The 18202-nt window shown below is 33.3% G+C and overlaps 1 protein-coding gene across 2 annotated transcripts; it reads right to left on the minus strand.

Moving 5' to 3' along the window:
- Window positions 1–617: 617 nt before the first annotated feature.
- LOC105344228 (uncharacterized) lies at window positions 618–12544 on the minus strand. Of its 2 annotated transcripts, none has more exons than XM_066068827.1 (10): window positions 12525–12544; window positions 9530–9611; window positions 6913–7157; window positions 4351–4690; window positions 3987–4094; window positions 3473–3713; window positions 3191–3375; window positions 2922–3035; window positions 2287–2472; window positions 618–2016 (listed from the first exon to the last, which is right to left on the minus strand). In XM_066068827.1, the coding sequence occupies exons 2-10, from the start codon at window positions 9600–9602 to the stop codon at window positions 1982–1984; spliced, it is 1527 nt and encodes a 508-aa protein (XP_065924899.1). In that variant the 5' UTR covers window positions 9603–9611; window positions 12525–12544; the 3' UTR covers window positions 618–1981. The 2 variants fall into 2 exon arrangements, with proteins under 2 accessions (XP_065924899.1, XP_011450232.3); XM_011451930.4 differs by lacking the exon at window positions 12525–12544 and adding an exon at window positions 11149–11249.
- Window positions 12545–18202: the final 5658 nt, after the last annotated feature.

The following is an 18202-nucleotide window of genomic DNA, read 5'->3' on the forward strand; positions in this document are numbered from 1 at the left end:
TACCATAAATCTAATTTCTCGGTCGTTATTTTAATCCCCTTTTACATCTGACGCAACATCATAAGAAGGGGAGGGGGTGGGTGTGGGACCGGGGGGAGGGGGGGGGGAATATATTTTTCAAACTTTGTGAATATTGATGTAACATTTTTACAGCTCCATATAACCATATCATTTAATTTTTCAAGCCTTGGCCGTCTAGAAAAAGAAGTAATATAGGACAGACCTTTGACATACCGGTACTTATATGAAAACATACAGAAAAATGGTAAGTTGTTCAATATTTTATTAATAATTTATGCATGTAAGACAGTCTCAAAAACTGTTATGTGAATTAATTAATATCTTTATAAACATAATTAAAAATGTTATTCATTTTAAATGAATTAATTAATAAAGATGGAAAGCTGTAACTACATGTGATAGAGTGATTATTTATTTTAAATGATCTAATATATTGTGATAATGCAATACTCACTTTAACTCTACAGTAAAATTGTGATTTATTTTGGGGGGAGGGGTTGCATCATCAAAATTATCATTAGAATATTTTAATAGATTTGATTGAAAAAAGATTAACACGCATTCCATCATTATATGTAAACAAACAAAACATCATATAAATGTAATATCTACAATATTACATCTTACTATTTTTATTTCAAAAGGTACAATTTTTGGAATACAAAAATTGTACAATACTGATGAATATTCATTATTATTCAAATCGATTTCAATGACAATTATATATCACAACAAGAATACCAAGAAATTCAAACAACAACTTTAACAACAACAAAAAATGATGCAACAACTTGACAACTTCACAATGCTATGATTTATACTGGCTCTTATTCTGCTTCCAATATTAATATTATGCTGAAGTATGAAACATGACCAAATCTAAAGGCAGTATATAGGTTGATAATAATTATGAATATACAATGATACCATGGCAAAATTTGATTCTTAAAATCAAAGTACTGAAAATACTGACATTCACATAGTGTGTTCACTGTTGATAACTTTACATTCTCTAAAGATAATATTTTTTCTTCATTTGTTTAAAACTTGGTTAAGCTGTAAACAAGACTTCATTTTTTGGTATAAATTGATATTTAAATGGAATAGATATTGGTAAGAAATTTCACTAAGCCAATAATTCTTTTATTGTCCATAGTTTTATTTGTAGAATGCATATGTCAGTATTTTGTATTGTAAAGCCAATAAGAACTTCAATATTATGGTAAATGCTTTAAAAAATCAACTTTTTACAAAAATATTTAGCTAACTATCTCATAAATCTACTTCATCTAAAACAAGTAAATATCAACAGTTGGAATTTCTGACAAAATTATATCAATAAGATACAACAAAATGTATGGGAGACATTATGCATTAATATCAAAAACAAATACAAGATGTTTTATACATGGATGAGGTAGATACATATTTCAAGATTGCCTCTAAGTGAACTGTTGTGTTTTGAGAAATATAAATATGAATATTATGCTTGATTTCGGTTTTTAATGAGAAATACATTACTGTCAATGAAAAACTGCTATTATAAATGAGTGGGATAAAAAAAAATGTAGATGATACAAATCAAAGAGATTTAAGCTGAAATCTGATACATGTATATGATTGTTTTGTTGCATTTCAGTTTCATATTTAAATAAAGGGGATATTATATAGATATATTTGCTGTTTTAATAGAGACAGTTACAGATAGCCCAATGATGGTGAAAGTTCTATAGAAAGGTATCCCTCAATTAGAGAAAAAAAGTATCATATCACATTTTGCAGTGTCCTTTTTTAAACCAATCTTGACCACAGGCATTTCTATTTTTCTTAGTAGTGTGCTTAGCCCAAGTTATACATTGAGTGACTGTGTTTCACTTGGAATGTCTTCACACTCAAATCCATCTGACAGGAATGGTTAAAAGATACCAACAATTCCCTCTTCTTTCTGCTTTTACTCGTTTCATGACTTCAACCTATTTCTGTGTGTCCATAATACTGTAAAATAAATTGGAGTTTTTTTCTCTATATTTACAACAGGTGAAAGAGTTGGGTTTTTTTTTAGACAAACACTGAAACTTTATGCCCAGAATTGACAAAATCAGAAAGATAATACTAGATTACTATGATTTTCAAAAGAGAATATCAAATGATTTTTTTTTCTTTAACATTAAACTTTTCTCAAAAAAATAACACCAATAACATGGTAAATTCAAGTTTAAAGACTTTTGTTTTCAATTCTAATTCACTTTTGAAAACAATATTTACCTTTTTCACATGATTTTCCATATTTAGGGCAGGTACAATTTCCTGAGGGACAACTTTTCATACAATATCGGAGACATTCGTGTTTCACTTTCTTGCGGCATTTTTTGCCAACATAACCTTTCTTGCACTTGCATCTTCCAGGTTTGACGCATGTTGCAAATGGACCACACCCCCCTTCACAAATTGCTGCAATGAAAATAAGATATTGGTAAAAAAAAAATTAAGAATTGTATATTCTACTTTTGGTGTACCAGGTATATTGAAACCAAAACTTTGTATCATCAGATTTGCAGAATTTTGTACTCAAATCTCATTTGGAATGATTTACACAGGTTCGGTCAAACACAGTTAGAGAGAACACGCTTATAATGTAAGGCCTATTCAGCAAAGCGAGTGCTAGCGAGTGCTCGCCAAATTTCCCCATACCTGCAACACAAAATTTTGGCAACTCTCGCTTTGTTGAACATGCTTATGGTTACAGAGAACACACTTAAAATGTATTCAACCTTAAGGTCATAAGTGATATAATAGCCTTACAGGATATAATGAATATTGTTAGAATGAACCTTAATGTATGAATGTATGCTGGAAGCGTGTTTCACCGTATAGGTTTATGTGTACAGGATGTGGCTTACCAATGTGACAGGTGGCCCCTTTGTAGCCCGGCGGACACCCACAAACATTGGGTTTAATACAGGTCCCTCCATTCTCACATTTAGCTGCACAAACAGCTGTCTTCTGATTGTCAACTATACAGACATAAAAGTTGTCAAATATTAATAAGTACAGTGCAACATATCAATTTTTCAGTTTTCTTTAAATATAAAATTTAATAACACTTGAAGAATTCATTAGCTGTTGTACTCTCTGTTTTTTGGGGCTTGAAAACTTCATTTTTACCCACCCTGTTTGTGGCCCTTTTTCCGGCAGCATAATACCCCTGTGGTGACCCCCTCTTTGTAGGAGCAGCCATTGTTGTTGTCCTTTGATTTGAATACATCCATTCTCCCCGAAGCAAGGCATGAAGACTTGGAGTGTCTCATTCTGTCACATTGTCGACCAACTCCTGCCATTTTCCCATTGGTACATCTGAAGTAACACAATCATTTTTTGTACGGTATTCCAATATAAAGAATAATTTTTTTTCATGCTTATTGATGGAGTGACCAATTTGAGCCTCCTTTACCTTTTACATTTGCCTCTTGTGTTCTCTGCATTATAGGCGTAGCATCCTTGCAGATCAAAAATATCTATCCATGAAATGTATCTCAAGCTTGCCTGGTCTCGGGGACTACAAACTCGCCACCCTCTCTGACACAAGCTCCGTCCCTTTTTGACATGCCCCTCCCACTTTCCTTTACAGGCATGTACATCCTTATGATCGGCGAAACCTTCCGTCGACCCATCTCTGCATCCGGAATAGGAGCCTGAAAGTTTGAACCCACTCAATAAGCATTCAAAAAATATGTATTGTTTCTCTAATCTACAATGAAATTATCTTCTAATCCTTACCATTCTTTTGCAATACCTTGTATTTTTTTTAATATCAACTGACCTGAATATTTCAAACTTTGGTTGAAAAATTCTCAATGATTAAAAAATCAAACTGTCCTATCGCAATACTCTAATGCCAGTGAATAAAACCAAGGATAAACGTCATTCATCTTACTATCAATTTAGCTGCCAACTTTATATTATACCTTTTATGACGACTTTAGTGCTTGCCATGTCCATTCCATGTTCATTGACAACTTCACAGCTGTATAGACCTGTGTCGGATTTCTTTGGTAGTGTAAATAGTAAATCTCCTGTAATCAGAAAAATATAAAACATATAAAAAAGGGAAGTAACTCTCATAGATTTCTCTACTTTGAGTTAGAGATGGAATATATAAGTGTACATGTGAATTGGTGTTAATGTTAATAAATATTCATCTTAATATTAAATTGTAGATTTGCATATCAAAAAGTAAAACATCATTGCTGTCAATGGTAAAATTGGAGCACATACCAAGTTGCAAAAAAATTACAGCATATTATAGTCACAAACAAAATTCTGCCAAACCTGTAGATATAATGGACACTCTTCCTTTTCCTGTGGCCGTTATCTGTCTCCCATTCCTGTACCAGTGAATAGCGGGTGGGGGAGATCCAGATGATTGACAGCTCAGCAGAAAAACATTCCTTTCACTCTCTACTAACTTTTCTCTTGGTCGCACCAAGATCTGTGGTTTCTGCCCTTTGACCTTACAGCAGACGACACCCGTGATGTCACTAGTTTGATGACACGCTGTATGGAAGTAAGCATCTACACAGCAGCTTGCGTCAATACGGCCTCCACGGATACAGGATGTCTGGCCGACATTTCTGTGCGGACAATCTTTACCAATCCCAGCTAGATCATCCTACAAATAAAATTAATAGAATGAAAGTACAGTACATGTTCTGAAATATTTAGTTGTTCCATGGTATAAAAAAGTTTTCTTTCAAAAAAGACTGCAGAAAATCATCTTTTCCACTATATTTCAAATGAAGTCATGGTTCATGTTTCTCTTAGATTTTGATGTGCTTAATTCTTAATGATTGCATTATAATTTTGTGGTTCATTACATCTAAGTTAAAATTGTACTGGGAATGGAAATTCTTGATTAATGGCACCCAAAGGATGTTGCACCTAAATTGATAGGGCTGCACTGTACATATAAATGTACTTGTATATAAATTTAGGAAGAAAAAATCCTAATAGGCTTGTGCCATATACAAAGATATTTGATGTTTTATATTTTCTCATGAAAAAAGTGTATTCTACTACCTAATAGGGTATATATTTTTATCATTTAGATAAATACATATACCGGTCATATCAACATGCAGGTGCCTGTGCATATTTGAGATAGCTCAAAAAGAAATTCAATGTGAATCAAAAAGGTCAATTTTTGAAAAAACATTTTAAATTTGGGAAGGGGGGGGGGGGGGGGGGGGGGGGTTGTGTGTGTGCTTTTTTGTCCTCCTCAGATTAATGATTCAATTCAAGTTGTTTTCAGTACTTATATCAGAGTTTTCTATTTATGAATGAAGGTAGACTTCAACTGACAATCAGAACAAAAACTAATTATCCACTGACATCTCAATGAAATATACAAACATAAAACATCTGTCCCTGAAGATTTCTCCAAAATCATGTTACCAGTGTTATTGGATAAAAATTTGTTTGAACCCGTTATCTTCATAACACCAGATGATAAAATATACCACGGGTCTAGATGCCTTCATTTTAATGTCGGAGTTACAGTCACTATGTAAACTCGAGGGATTGCATTAGAGCTATTTAGATTTATTACTGGACCCTGGGTCATAAAATGGCCACAAAACCTCTGGACCTATCTCTTGTAGCAGGAGAAATTCAGGAAATTTGGTCCCATCGGAATCCTAATAAAGCTCCCTGGGTGTGCTGAGTGGGTCATGAAATTCCACAGAAAAATGGCAACAGTGGCATAAAAATTTTGTACTGACTGACAGCCGAAAGCGTACAAAAACTGGCCTCTTAGGCATGTTATCAGTGCACAAGTTAAATACTCGGAAGAATGTCGCAGTGTTTTAATTTGCTTCTTTTGTCTGGTTTGGTCAATTTGTGGTAAAGCACTTTTCGACGATTTTTATTCTCTATGTTTTTTTTCTTTTATGCCTTTGAACAATTAGAATCTAAGTAATTTGAGGCATTACAGTGCAGAATAACTGATGTTCAGTCGTGGAATGTACACAAGTGTTTTGTTCAATCGCAACTTGACGTCTATTTGGATAATGTTATCGGGTGATAAACTATTCAGGGTTATATTTTTTACAAATTGTATTTTATCAAGCCTCCATCTGGTCTACTCCCTCACAATTACTAAGCAAAATCCGTAAAGTGCTAATGACTTCACTCTATGATGTAATTCGGGGAGGGATCTATATTTATGACAAGTATTCGTCAAATTAAATGACTTCAGTTCAAGTCAGAATTAAAGGGGATTAAAATTCAAGGATATTTGGAAAATTGAATTTTGAAAACTATATGGTGAAAATGTGGACTGCTATAAACTCGTTTAATATTTACGCTATCGTCATAATTTATACAGCGAAAAAAAATTGTTTTACAAAAACTTGATACCAGTTTATATGACAGGATACAAGTATAATAGGTATATTGTAATTTATCTTTAGGCCACCTGTACTTGTTTATGAATATATAATCAGAGGAGTCGGACATTTTTATATGAAAGAGAACATATAATTTAATAATGTATACAGTTATAAAACACAATACTAATCATGTGGGGTAGCAACAATGCTACTAACAGTACATATGTCATGGTACCATGCAGCTTGAAAACTGATTTAATATTTTTTTCCTTTTTGTAGTAAATCACATTTTTTTCATAAATCTAAGGATTGTGACATATGAATTAGAAACTAATTTCTGCAAGCATAAATACCTTGTACTTCTCAGGTTAATTTAAGGTAGCTCATCAATATTTATGATAAAAACAACCCCCATATACAAGGAGGGGGTGTTATGACATCTGAGCCTACTGCTCAATGATATATATTTTTTTATTGAATAAAATATTTTGTAAACCATATTTACCGTATCCATAGTATCCCTACATTCCCTGCATCTACCCCCATCTTGGGCCGCGTTGATTGCGTAACATCCTCTAATGGCGGTGGCTTGCTTCCAATGGATCAAACTCAGTAAATGCTGTTCCTTGTGTGAACACACACCCCATCCCGGGGCGCATAGGTGACTGGAATTACTTATGTGCCCTGACCATGATCCTTTACAGATGGATAGCTGATTTTCTTTGATAATTTTTCCATTTCCGGAGCAACCTTCAACAGTTATTGAAAAGAATTCAATTTTTAAGTTCTCTCTTTTTCTCTTAGTCACTCTCCTGTTCTTTCCTCTTTTTTACTTTTAGCCCCCCCCCCCTCTCTCTCTCTCTCTCTCTCTCTCTCTCTCTCTCTCTCTCTCTCTCTCAGATATTCATCTGTATCCAAAGAAAAAAAAAAGATTATATGCAAATAGACACAAATAAATTCCAAATGTTTTCAAACATTATGAGGTGGTGCAAAAGAAAACAGAATATTTATGAGATGAAACGGTGTTTAATGGTGCATATCCTTAAAAAACGATAGATGCAAAACTTAAAACCAAATCTATACCAAATAAACATATTTTGAACTTTGAAAAAGAAATGCTTCAAACTGTTCAAAAAAAAAATACCGGTAGATGCATATCAGAGAGGGAAATTTAATATGATGATGTAAAGAAATGATCTCTAAAAAGATTTCAGTTGTTGTTAAATTTCTTTGTAGCTAATAGACTTTGACATATAAAATTTTTCACTCAATTAAAATCTCATTGTGAATTTTTTAGCACTCTGTACAAAGAGAGATGAAAAGGGAAAAAAAAAGAATTTTAATTCTTTGAAACATGCAGTTTTAAAGAAGAAGTGGGAAGAAATCAGGAATGGCTTCAGTAAGTGGGGTACACGTCCAAAGATTTTTCTGTTCCTTCTTTTGCTTTGACAAATTAATTTGGATTTATAAATTGGGGAATCCTTTTAGAGCTCTAAGATGAAAGATGCAATTATCCACTCAGATAGAGAGCAAGGGGGCATCATTTGTTCAAAAATGTCATTTTATTTCATTAAAGATGACAAACCCACCTTAAGATCGACCAAAGCAACTTTCCTTATTAAATTATTATCAGAAAAGGCAGATGCCATGTTGAATTAACTATATTTAAATGTACATATACTGTGTCAATATATATCTCAGTAAACGGAGTATTCAATTTGCACCTGCCTCCCCCATTTGAAGCGAAGAGGGTCGACCTCCCGTCAATAAAAATTTATATGAACAAACACAATCAATGTTATGGGAACTTTGATGTTGCCATCTTACACATTTAAAATAAACACGGTGTACCTAGAAACAAAATGGATCAAAAGATAAGAAATTTCTTTTATGAGGGAGTTCCGATTTTTGATACAAATGTTATTCCACCCTTGCGGCTCGCAGTGGTTGTATATTTTTTTTTTCGCTCTTGATCCTCCTGGAAGTTCACAACTGACATAGATATGTAAGAAAAAGTGGAATTCAACCTTGGAGATCTAGATTTAGAGAGACATGGCTATTCTTCATTTTTGGAGAGGAGATGTGTATACCTAATAAAACATTGACCTAGAAATGTCCAAATTTTCATGTAACTGATATTTTTAAATCTTTGTATCATTTACAGTCTAAAAGTGGAAAATTGTTAGTCTATTCATTCCTAAAGTATACTCAAACAAAGGGGAAAAGCAATCTACATATATGGGATTAATTTTATGACAGTACACAGAATGATATACTAAAGTGGGGTACGTGTCACAAAAGTATAAAAGTCATAATTAACTCCCCTTTGTCATCTTCAGATGCCTTGTTAATCCGTGTAGCTACACAAACCTCATTTAGTCTTTCTCGCTATGGAGCCCACGCCTAAGCTAAAAAAGCCATTAAGGGGTTTTGAAAAAGTTCTACCTGACACCTTCTATAGATAATTATGTCACTAACTCGTTGAAAGTCAAGAGTTTCAACACCCCAGACTAACAGCTATTGATTATCTCCCTTGGACGTCTCTGTGAATTCCACCTTTATGATCCCTAATAAATCCCAGTATTACATTAGTTCTTGTAATATGTCATCTCATACAAAACTGACCTACTGGTTTCTAACGTCAGAAAACATGTAATATCTGTATCACATTGTGGACAGAGTGAACATGCAATTAATCCTCTATACCCATAATTCTTCATACAATATCCTGGTTTCAGTTAAATCAATTAAGAGAATATAATAAATTGATGTAACACCCAAAAAAATTCCCATATGAAAAAAGGTCGGATACTCTTATCTTGTTTCAAGTTTCATTACAATTCTTTTTTTTTTTTGTCTTTTTTTTTCAATTACCGGTAAGAAATTCAAGAACTTGAAAAAGCATGTTAAACTTAAGATTTCAGCATGCATCTAATATTACATGTAACTAAATAACTCTCTGCATTAAATTTAATCCGTACATCGGATATAACACCACAGCTACAAATGTTCCTCCTTTCCTTAACTCCCCATATAACCCTCCAAGTGTTCATTCCAGACACGATGCAGTCTGCATTGTGATGCAGTAGAGGTGTTACTTGTCATACTGAATCATTGCTTACCTGTTTCCTGGAGATGGGTTCTGCCAACCACTGCACACAAAACGAGGATCAGGTACTGCGGAGGTGATGTCATCTTCTTTATCTGTCAAATCCAAGCAATTAGACGTTACATCAAGAATTATCTGGAGATGTTTTTTCTCTCCTCAGAAGCAGAGAGAAGAAAAAATGCCTGGGCATCATAAATCAGACGTAACAACATAATGAAATTCCCCCCCAAAAATTTTGGGAGATTAAATACACAAAAGCCATTCCCTCTTTGTAATTTGTTTAGAAATATTCTTGAAATTATTTCAAGAGAGCTTTGAGATAGCCAAAGAGTTAAGAGGATAATTCCCTTTTTTAATTGGGTATGAAATTTTTTTTTCAACTATAACTCTCGCATGCACCTGTTGAAAACGTGTAAAATCTCCAGAAATAAATTTATTTCCGTAATGAATGTATGGAATGAATATGTTTACAATTTGGTGATCATATTGCAGGGTGATAAATTTTCGGTAATTGCAAATGTCGCAACAGAAAGGTTAAGGTAGGCCTTATTTCTTACTGGTTGCAGCTAATAATAAATTATAAATTCTCCTGCAAGCACGGGGATAGTTAAAGTTTCAAGCAAGCTGCTGAAAAGTGTAAATCAAGTAAAGGCCATAAAACTTATCAGGATGTTTAATGGTGTTAGAATCTTAACCCTATCAAGCACCGATTATGCCAATACACTTGACAAAATAGGATAACAGTTATTCAGTAGACAAAATTCTGTAAATCCTACTTCACCCAAAGAAATAACAATGGATACCTGGACTTATTTTGGTTTTCACCTTTAAACTTTTATTTTTCTTAAATTTAATTCTTTAGATTTGAGGGGGAATTAAAATTCAGGAGAATGATTATTCCAATCAAAATATTTGCCATTGGATTTTGGGGCTCTGAACAAACTTCTCCCAAGTTCAGATTTTTAAACTCTTTCCAAACTTCTTTATAATTTTCCTTTAGAATTTTAATCTGCGATAAAATCTACAAATTGGTCATCCAAATTTCCCAAACTATGATTAGTTAATTCAATATTTTCAATGATCTGTAAGATCCCTATCATTATTGGGATATTGAGCCTCGTCTTATTTTCAAAAGACGTGTACTTTTTTTGTGCGGGGAATCCATTCATACACTAGACAGACAAAATCTCAAAAAGAAACTTTCGGTGTGTTCCAAAATGTGTGTTGTTTTTTTTATTCTCCTTTTTGATTGATGAATAAGTTCGGGAAAAAATATCTCGGCAAACAGTATTGACTTTCTATAAACACATGAATCAGTGTATGTTTGGAGTTAAAAGGATTCAGAATTGGATATTAAACAGACTGAAGAGGTTCAACATTTGTATTTGTAAAATTCCTATTAGTAAATCAAATATCAAATTGACAAAAACATCCAAAGATCAACCATATTAAATAAAACAATTAACATCATTAAAAGCTTGAAAAGAAAGTCAGACCTTAAATAAGCATTCATTGAAATATTTTGGCAATTAACCCCCTTAATTTCAAATATTCAATTTTGATATTAAAAGTCAGTTATGAAAATCTTTTTAAAAATATGATATTAAAGATCCTCTTGATTATATATATTACCTGAGAAAAATTTGCCTCTCAAGCAGAAAATCTTTGCACATATAAATCCCAGTGAGCATCAGAAAGTCACGGCTAAATCAAGTTGAATGTTAATCCATGCAATAGGGGGTATTTAAGAACCGCGCACCACAATACGAGTATAATTCCTTCCAATAGGTAATTATTTAGACTAAGTGTATATATAAATGAATGGAGAAACTCTAGCAGTCTCGGAACAAGTCAAAAAATCAAAAGCTGATCATCTCCGTTTAAATGCTAGAACTGAATGCAGGTTGTCTCATATAACGCTAGCATTTAAACTCGCCTTGTCAGAATATTACAGCAGTACACAGAGGAACAACTTATCACCATTGTGATAGCAATCTACACCCTTTTCTTTAAGTCTCTGTCTCTGTCTCTATCTCTTTCTTCCTGTCAACAGTCTCCCCCAAAAAAATACTCCACACAAAAATTGTCCTTCAAATTAGGCTGGAGACAATTGTGGTCAATAAATGTAATGGTTCCAAATTGGATGATATCTTCATCATGTCTGCTCTAATGACCCACTACAAGAATGGGGATGAAAAGAAGGAAGGAACAAAAAATCAAATATCTGGCAGAAGACAGAATTCTGTCAAAAGTGTTTATGGCTAGTTAAAGGGTCCGCACCAATGTTCCAATGATAAGTAGCAGACAGTTAAGGCCGGGCCACCCGTTCTTCACGCTCAGCCGACTTCTTCTCAAACACTTATAATTTACCATCGGTTTATGAATACTTCATGTTCAGTGGTGATGTAAACTTATTATGAATCAATACAATGGGCTCTTGTAATTGCTGTCATATCTCATAATTATCATCATATTTGGAATCAATGCGCAAGGATTTATTAGGCACATTCAATCAGATTGCGTTAATTAATTAATACATGTTGACGTGCAAAAATAAAAAAGAGGTTTTTTGTAAGATTTAGTGAAGCAGACATTATCTGAATTTGGTTAATGTAGCGGAGCCCCATTAAAGACAAAAATAACATTATCAATATTTCATGTCAAACCTCTAGATTATCTTGATTTTGTATCCTTTAAGTCAATAAGTTTAAAGTGTGTTTGCTGAAATTAGCTTTTATGAAGCTAAATTACAAAGGTATTGTTTACCAAGTGTCATTTTATTTCATTCAATTTTTGAGGGGGGAAGAGAGCCAAGGCTTAATTAAAACAAGTGAAGTATATCAGGGTTTTTAAAGATTCACAGAAACAGTTTCTATAATTTAATTAAATAATGTAAATTCCATTTGCTCTAACATCTTTTGGATTTAAACAAAATATTCTTACATAAAAATTGAATTATAGGAGACATTTTAATGAACCTGAGAAAAATATAGAAATGAAATACTTACTTTTCAATCAAGTCTGACCTTATAATTAATCCTTTTAATTTGATGAGTTGGCTAAAGCTTTGGAAGTTAGCTTATCAAGAAATCCTCACTCTGCTCACAAGCTGAATTTTTGCTGCTTACCGGGTATTTTTAAATTACGATTCCATAACTATACACATCCATCCATAAGGCCTGAAGTATTATTGAATTGGGTCTTGTTTGAAAGTTTTCACTTTAATGTAGCATATGCATGTATATAACACCAAAAAAAGATGCAGCATGCAGCATTTAGAAAAGCATGCAGCATTCGTTGAGCCAAACTTCTTGTCCTTGAATGTACCTGGAGAAGAGCAATGCTTACAGAAGCAGTAAGTGACCAGAGTTAATGGGGGAGGCATTTGGTGAATATTAGGCTCAATTTATCAGGGTATTCTGTGGAAAAGATAAAAGAAGAACCCAGTGTGAGGCGGCATAGCTCACTGTCATTATATAAGACAGGCTGAAAAGGTTGTGTGGCTTTTTGTGTCTTTCATTAGAAAAACATGAAGCAAAATAGCAGGTTAATCAGCAAGGCAGAGAGAGAAAGAGAGAATGAGGGAGACAGAGAGAGAAAGAGAGAGAGAATGAGAGAGAGAGAGAGAGAGAGAGAGAGAGAGAGAGGAACCATGATGTTTGGAAATGATTAGAATCTTCTGAAGTCATTTAATGAATAATTATTGTAACAGAAATGTAATTTTATATTTATGGATTATTGAAAATGTCTCTTTGGGCTTTTAAGATGAAGAAAATTCTTGAATTATTCCCATTGGCATGCATATAAATTTTATGGCTGGAGAAAAACTTCATTCTTTAGAACTTTTCCATAATGTGTTTTGCGTGCTCATAAATAATGATCGAGATAAAATTCCATAATTCTTTGATTCAGAATACATAATAAGGAGACTGTACTTGCATGGGTTTTTTATCCTTCAACATATGCATATATATAAACATGTATTAAATTATAAATATATTTCTTTGCACTCATATTTAAAAAAAACAAAACCAAAAATCAACATACTAAAATATGAATTGAAGGCCAACCATGATAATATTTTGAAAAGTTGAAGTTTAAATGAACTGATGGGATGAGTTAAATGATAGTGTCAGTGATATACCTACAAATCATAAAAGTATGAATGAAACACCCTTGGGTATCTGAAGCATGACAAACATAATTCAATGCAGCAGAAGGCACATCAAGATAGATTATTAAACCTGATATCTCCGGAAGAATCACCTTTCAACCTCTTCTAATTCAATCATAAGGATGTCTCGCATTTTTATTTGCATTTTATGTAAAATTCTACAATTTACATATTTTGGAAAAGGGACAGGAAGAAGCTTCTTTGGGACATTAAATGATGAGGCAGAGGTCAATTTAAATTTTATTTATTTGTGAAAACTTTCATTTTTTCAACATTTTTTAAATGACGTACATGGCAATAAATCAATTTGCCCTTTTAAATGCCAGGAGACTTAGCGAATCTTTATATTTCAATCATCACACATTTAACAAATAGGAGAGGGTTAAGTGTTTGGAACTCTTCTTTTGTGGAGGGAGGAATTAAAGAGCTCACTGGCTTCCTTAACAGGCCAGTGTTTGATGTATCTTTTGACAGTTTGATAGATATCAAATGGGACCATCCAACTGCGTTTTGTTTTCATTTGCCAAAATAGCCCTCCGAATTCTATACCCAGCAAATAAAAATGAAATGACTTCTTGAATAATCCACTTACAAAAAAGCTCATTGAATTTAAGCCAAGAGGTGTCTATCAATAAAATGCAGAAAAGGGGTATTTATCAAATTGAAAAAAGTCATCCTAAAGTCATGTGCCATCCTAATTCTTTTCAATGTTGATTATTTATCAAATTCACCCCCTATACCCAGGTTGACAAATATTTTTCGCGCTCCATTTAAAAGTAAACACATTCTCCCGAAAGCTCATTCCGTCTTATTTATCCGAGAACGGTCGCCTACTGTTTTAGTAGGCTAAGAATAGCGTCATGGTGCCCGGTTTTCTTTACAAATGATGAAAAAGGGATAGGGTAAAAGTTGTCAACGATGCAGACTTTAAGACTTTCACAGTATGACAGTCTATACAAATGAAATACCTGTCTTAACACCTTCTGTACGAAATATATCTCCTCCGTGTGCTCCCTATAAGAGCTTCTCAAGGTTAATAGGATTAACACAATCCTGATTTCTTATCAAAACCACTCGGCCAGATTAATTATTTAATATCCATATTCTTTTAAGATAATTTATTCGGAAACTTTTTGATCGAGTGTGAAATTAGCACGCTGCTTATAGGCTTCTGGGACTAAATCCGTTTTTAGGTCTCTTACTCTGAGCTTTAATCCAGAGATTAGGAGATTGTTTTGACAATGTAAGCCTTGACTGATGCCCTCCATATAAAGTCATTGTGTTTATTAAGAAATGAATTTACACTTCACCATTCTTAAGAAATTTGAAAAGGACACTTTACGACAATTAAGAGCCATTTAAGGGTCTTAAATGGCAGTAAGAGCACTAATTCAACCCCCCCCCCCCTCAAATAATAAAAAAATCAATTCAAGTTTCAGAATGTTGAAAGTTATGAATAAAACACTGTACCATACTTGGATACATGTATTTTTGTAATAAAAAAAATGATGTCAGAATAAAAAAAGGAAGTTTTATCACTTTAATGGATGATTTTGAGCCCATGCAATTCAGAGTTTTCTACATTTCTTCATTCATGAAATAAAAAAAGAGAAACATTAATTCCTTGAGATTTATGCTTGCATGCTACAAATCCAACTTTTGATTTGGTGTCCATATGAATGACGTAAAAGCACTTCAAATCACTATATATAGCATAAATCTATCCATTAAAGTAAGCTCATTGTATCACTGGGCATATTTGTTATGTCATAGACACAGTAATAATAATATAACAAAAATAATATAGACCATGAAAATGTATTGCAATTCAAATTTTATATGAACCTGAGACAAACAAATGTGTAAAATACAAATTTATTTGTCAAAATATGGACAAAGTCTATGGGTATCATTTATTCATTCATAGCAAAACATGTGCAATGCATGCTTATGAAGCATGTTAATTAGTATCAGAAAAGAATAATGGCATTGTTAATCAGAATAAAGTTTCTTTATGGGAAATGCATGGGCATGAGAATTTATGCAATTCCTTATTGACTGTCAAACTTGCTGGTTATGTAATATATATATAATGGACCCCCTGCAAACAAAGTTTTGTGGGGTATACCTGTAGAAGAATCGCATGGTCCGTCTGTACAGCTGTCAATCCATCTATTCTATTCTTGCAATCTTATCTGAACCATTTTTGTAGTATTAAATGGAGAATTGTTTGAAATTCTGACTTCATGTGGTGATTGCTACTCACCCCAGTGTGACCTTAACCTAAGGTCATTTGGACAAGGTCATAAGTAGTGTGTAAAAGGTGTGTAATTTGGTCCATAACTTGTTGTCAGAAGATCAGTAGATGTCCCAAAATCTTTACACAAAGATTGCTTATTATTGGAAGATGTGTCAATAAGGTGGTACAATATGCTCTCTCTCTCTCTCTCTCTCTCTCTCTCTCTCTCTCTCTCTCACCTTGGTTCTCTCTCTCTCCAGTTACTATTACCTTGGCTCTCTCTCTCTCCAGTTACTATTACCTTGGCTCTCTCTCTCTCCAGTTACTCTTACCTCGGCATAAACCTAAATTATTGCATGGATATAATGCACTGTTATTATATATTTAAAAAGATTAAAAAAGTAATTAACTAATTGTGTGATTTAAATTCTTATGTTAAAAAGCTCTCCGCCCAAATGTAATGGACCAGACCTTGGGTGATGACTATCAAGTTTCTAGTTTTATTAAAATCATTACATTATTATTTTCACATATTAGTGCAAATTTCCATCCCCATTGAAGACGGACACTAGAAAATGTTTTAACCGACATGTAATTTCCGTAATTTAGATTTCTGCTGTCTCACGTTCTATTCAAACACAACACCGAAAGAATGTACCCCACACCACAAGACATACCACAGAAGTGGAAAAACACTTTGTTTACTTTGATCCCTAATCAGGTACAAAAGAGACATTTCACATTGTAAAATTAAAAATCTGTTTCATTGTTAAAATCTGGAATGAAATGTCGATCTGTGATTTAGGCTTGAGAGTGGCGAGAAAATGAACCCCCTCGGAGGTTTCCTTTATCCTAGATAAGCCCCATGGACAGCCAACTTATGGAAATATGACAAAGTTTTCACCCCCATTGTGGCAGCTGATTTCTTTGACTCGTTGTCTGTTGCAACAGGTGGCCAACTTCTTCGAATTGACAAGCAATGTAGCGTTTACATAATGTTTTTATAGTGCAGTCTTCCATTGACTAAATCAATATTTTGTTTGGCTTTTTTTAAAGTCAAGCAAGATTAAAGGTTTTTTAAAGTGCAAAAGAATATTTAAAAACTTGCAAAGATGCAAAGAAACATAACTCCGAACAATGTTTAGGATGGAAAGAAAGGAATTTATAAGTTGTCTTTCCCTGCTCTGTCCTAGCCTAATCTAACACCTTCAAAAAAATGTTGATGTGAATTGTTGAGATTTATAAAGTCATTATTGGAATGCCAGTTATAAAATCATCAGACTACAGAGCAAGAGGTTCATTTATCTGTTTGTTTTTCTTTTCAAATCCACAGGATATTCTAGAAAAAAAATCTTCATTTAAAGAACAATTATATCTGCTCAAAAACGTAAATCTTAAGCTTTCTCTACGATAAATATGGCACCAGTGATTTTTTCTTCTTTGATCATTATTGGTATCAAATGTGATTTGACTTGCATGTACTTTTAATTAGAAGTTTATCTACATTGAAAGCTGGAAATGCAGTCAAGCAAGTGGACCACTTGCTCTATGTGTGGAAGGTCGTAAGTTCAACGCCTGGCAACAGCTGACTCATTTTTTTTTTTTATAATGATAGCAACTGTCTCTTCACCTAGAGTAATCAGAATGGTTTCATGTTCTAAAGAATATTCACACTGTAATCCACTATATCATAGGAGTAGGAGGTGTGAATCATAAAAAGTTCTTTGATACCCTCATCCCTGTAGGATTTCAGTTATGCCTTTGAAATAAAATTTCTACCAAAACACTGTGATAAAGTGATACCGTTAAAATGATTCAAGTTCGCTAATAATTCTGTTTTTAGTTCAGAGACTACTATTTTTACATCTTTAATTTTTTTTTTTTTAGAACTGTACATAACATAAAGGTTCATGTATTCAGGATTGTTAGAGTTAATTATTGCACAGAGAATAAAATGGAATAATTTAAAAATGATAATTGCATGTGTCCTCTTAAAAATCATCAGGGCAGTGATTGATTCAGCAGTGCTAAAATTATGGATCACCCTCATACTGATTTAACAGTTGGATTCCATTACAAGTACCAGTACCGGTATATAGAATTTCATCAGAATTAAAGAATCAAACTATCAATGCTGACAGTACAAATCTTTATCTTTCATAAATGTTGTACTTTAAACAGAATGAAGTAACACAGGAGAAGATATCCAAAGTTACAAATTGAAGTGGACCAAAACGCTAGGGCTCATTGAGCTCTGGACCAGCAACCATATG

Source organism: Magallana gigas, chromosome 8, assembly GCF_963853765.1.
Source record: "Magallana gigas chromosome 8, xbMagGiga1.1, whole genome shotgun sequence".
NCBI lineage: Eukaryota > Metazoa > Mollusca > Bivalvia > Ostreida > Ostreidae > Magallana > Magallana gigas.

What these genes read in the sequence shown, in the direction of transcription:
- LOC105344228 (XM_066068827.1), bottom strand. Translation starts at nt 9,602, where the DNA reads ATGACATCACCTCCGCAGTACCTGATCCTCGTTTTGTGTGCAGTGGTT. An exon ending in GTAGGGATACTATGGATACG is followed by an intron (nt 4,691 to 6,912) that starts GTAAATATGGTT and finishes TTTTATTTGTAG; the next exon opens with GATGATCTAGCTGGGATTGG. An exon ending in AGGGGCCACCTGTCACATTG is followed by an intron (nt 2,473 to 2,921) that starts GTAAGCCACATC and finishes TTTTCATTGCAG; the next exon opens with CAATTTGTGAAGGGGGGTGT.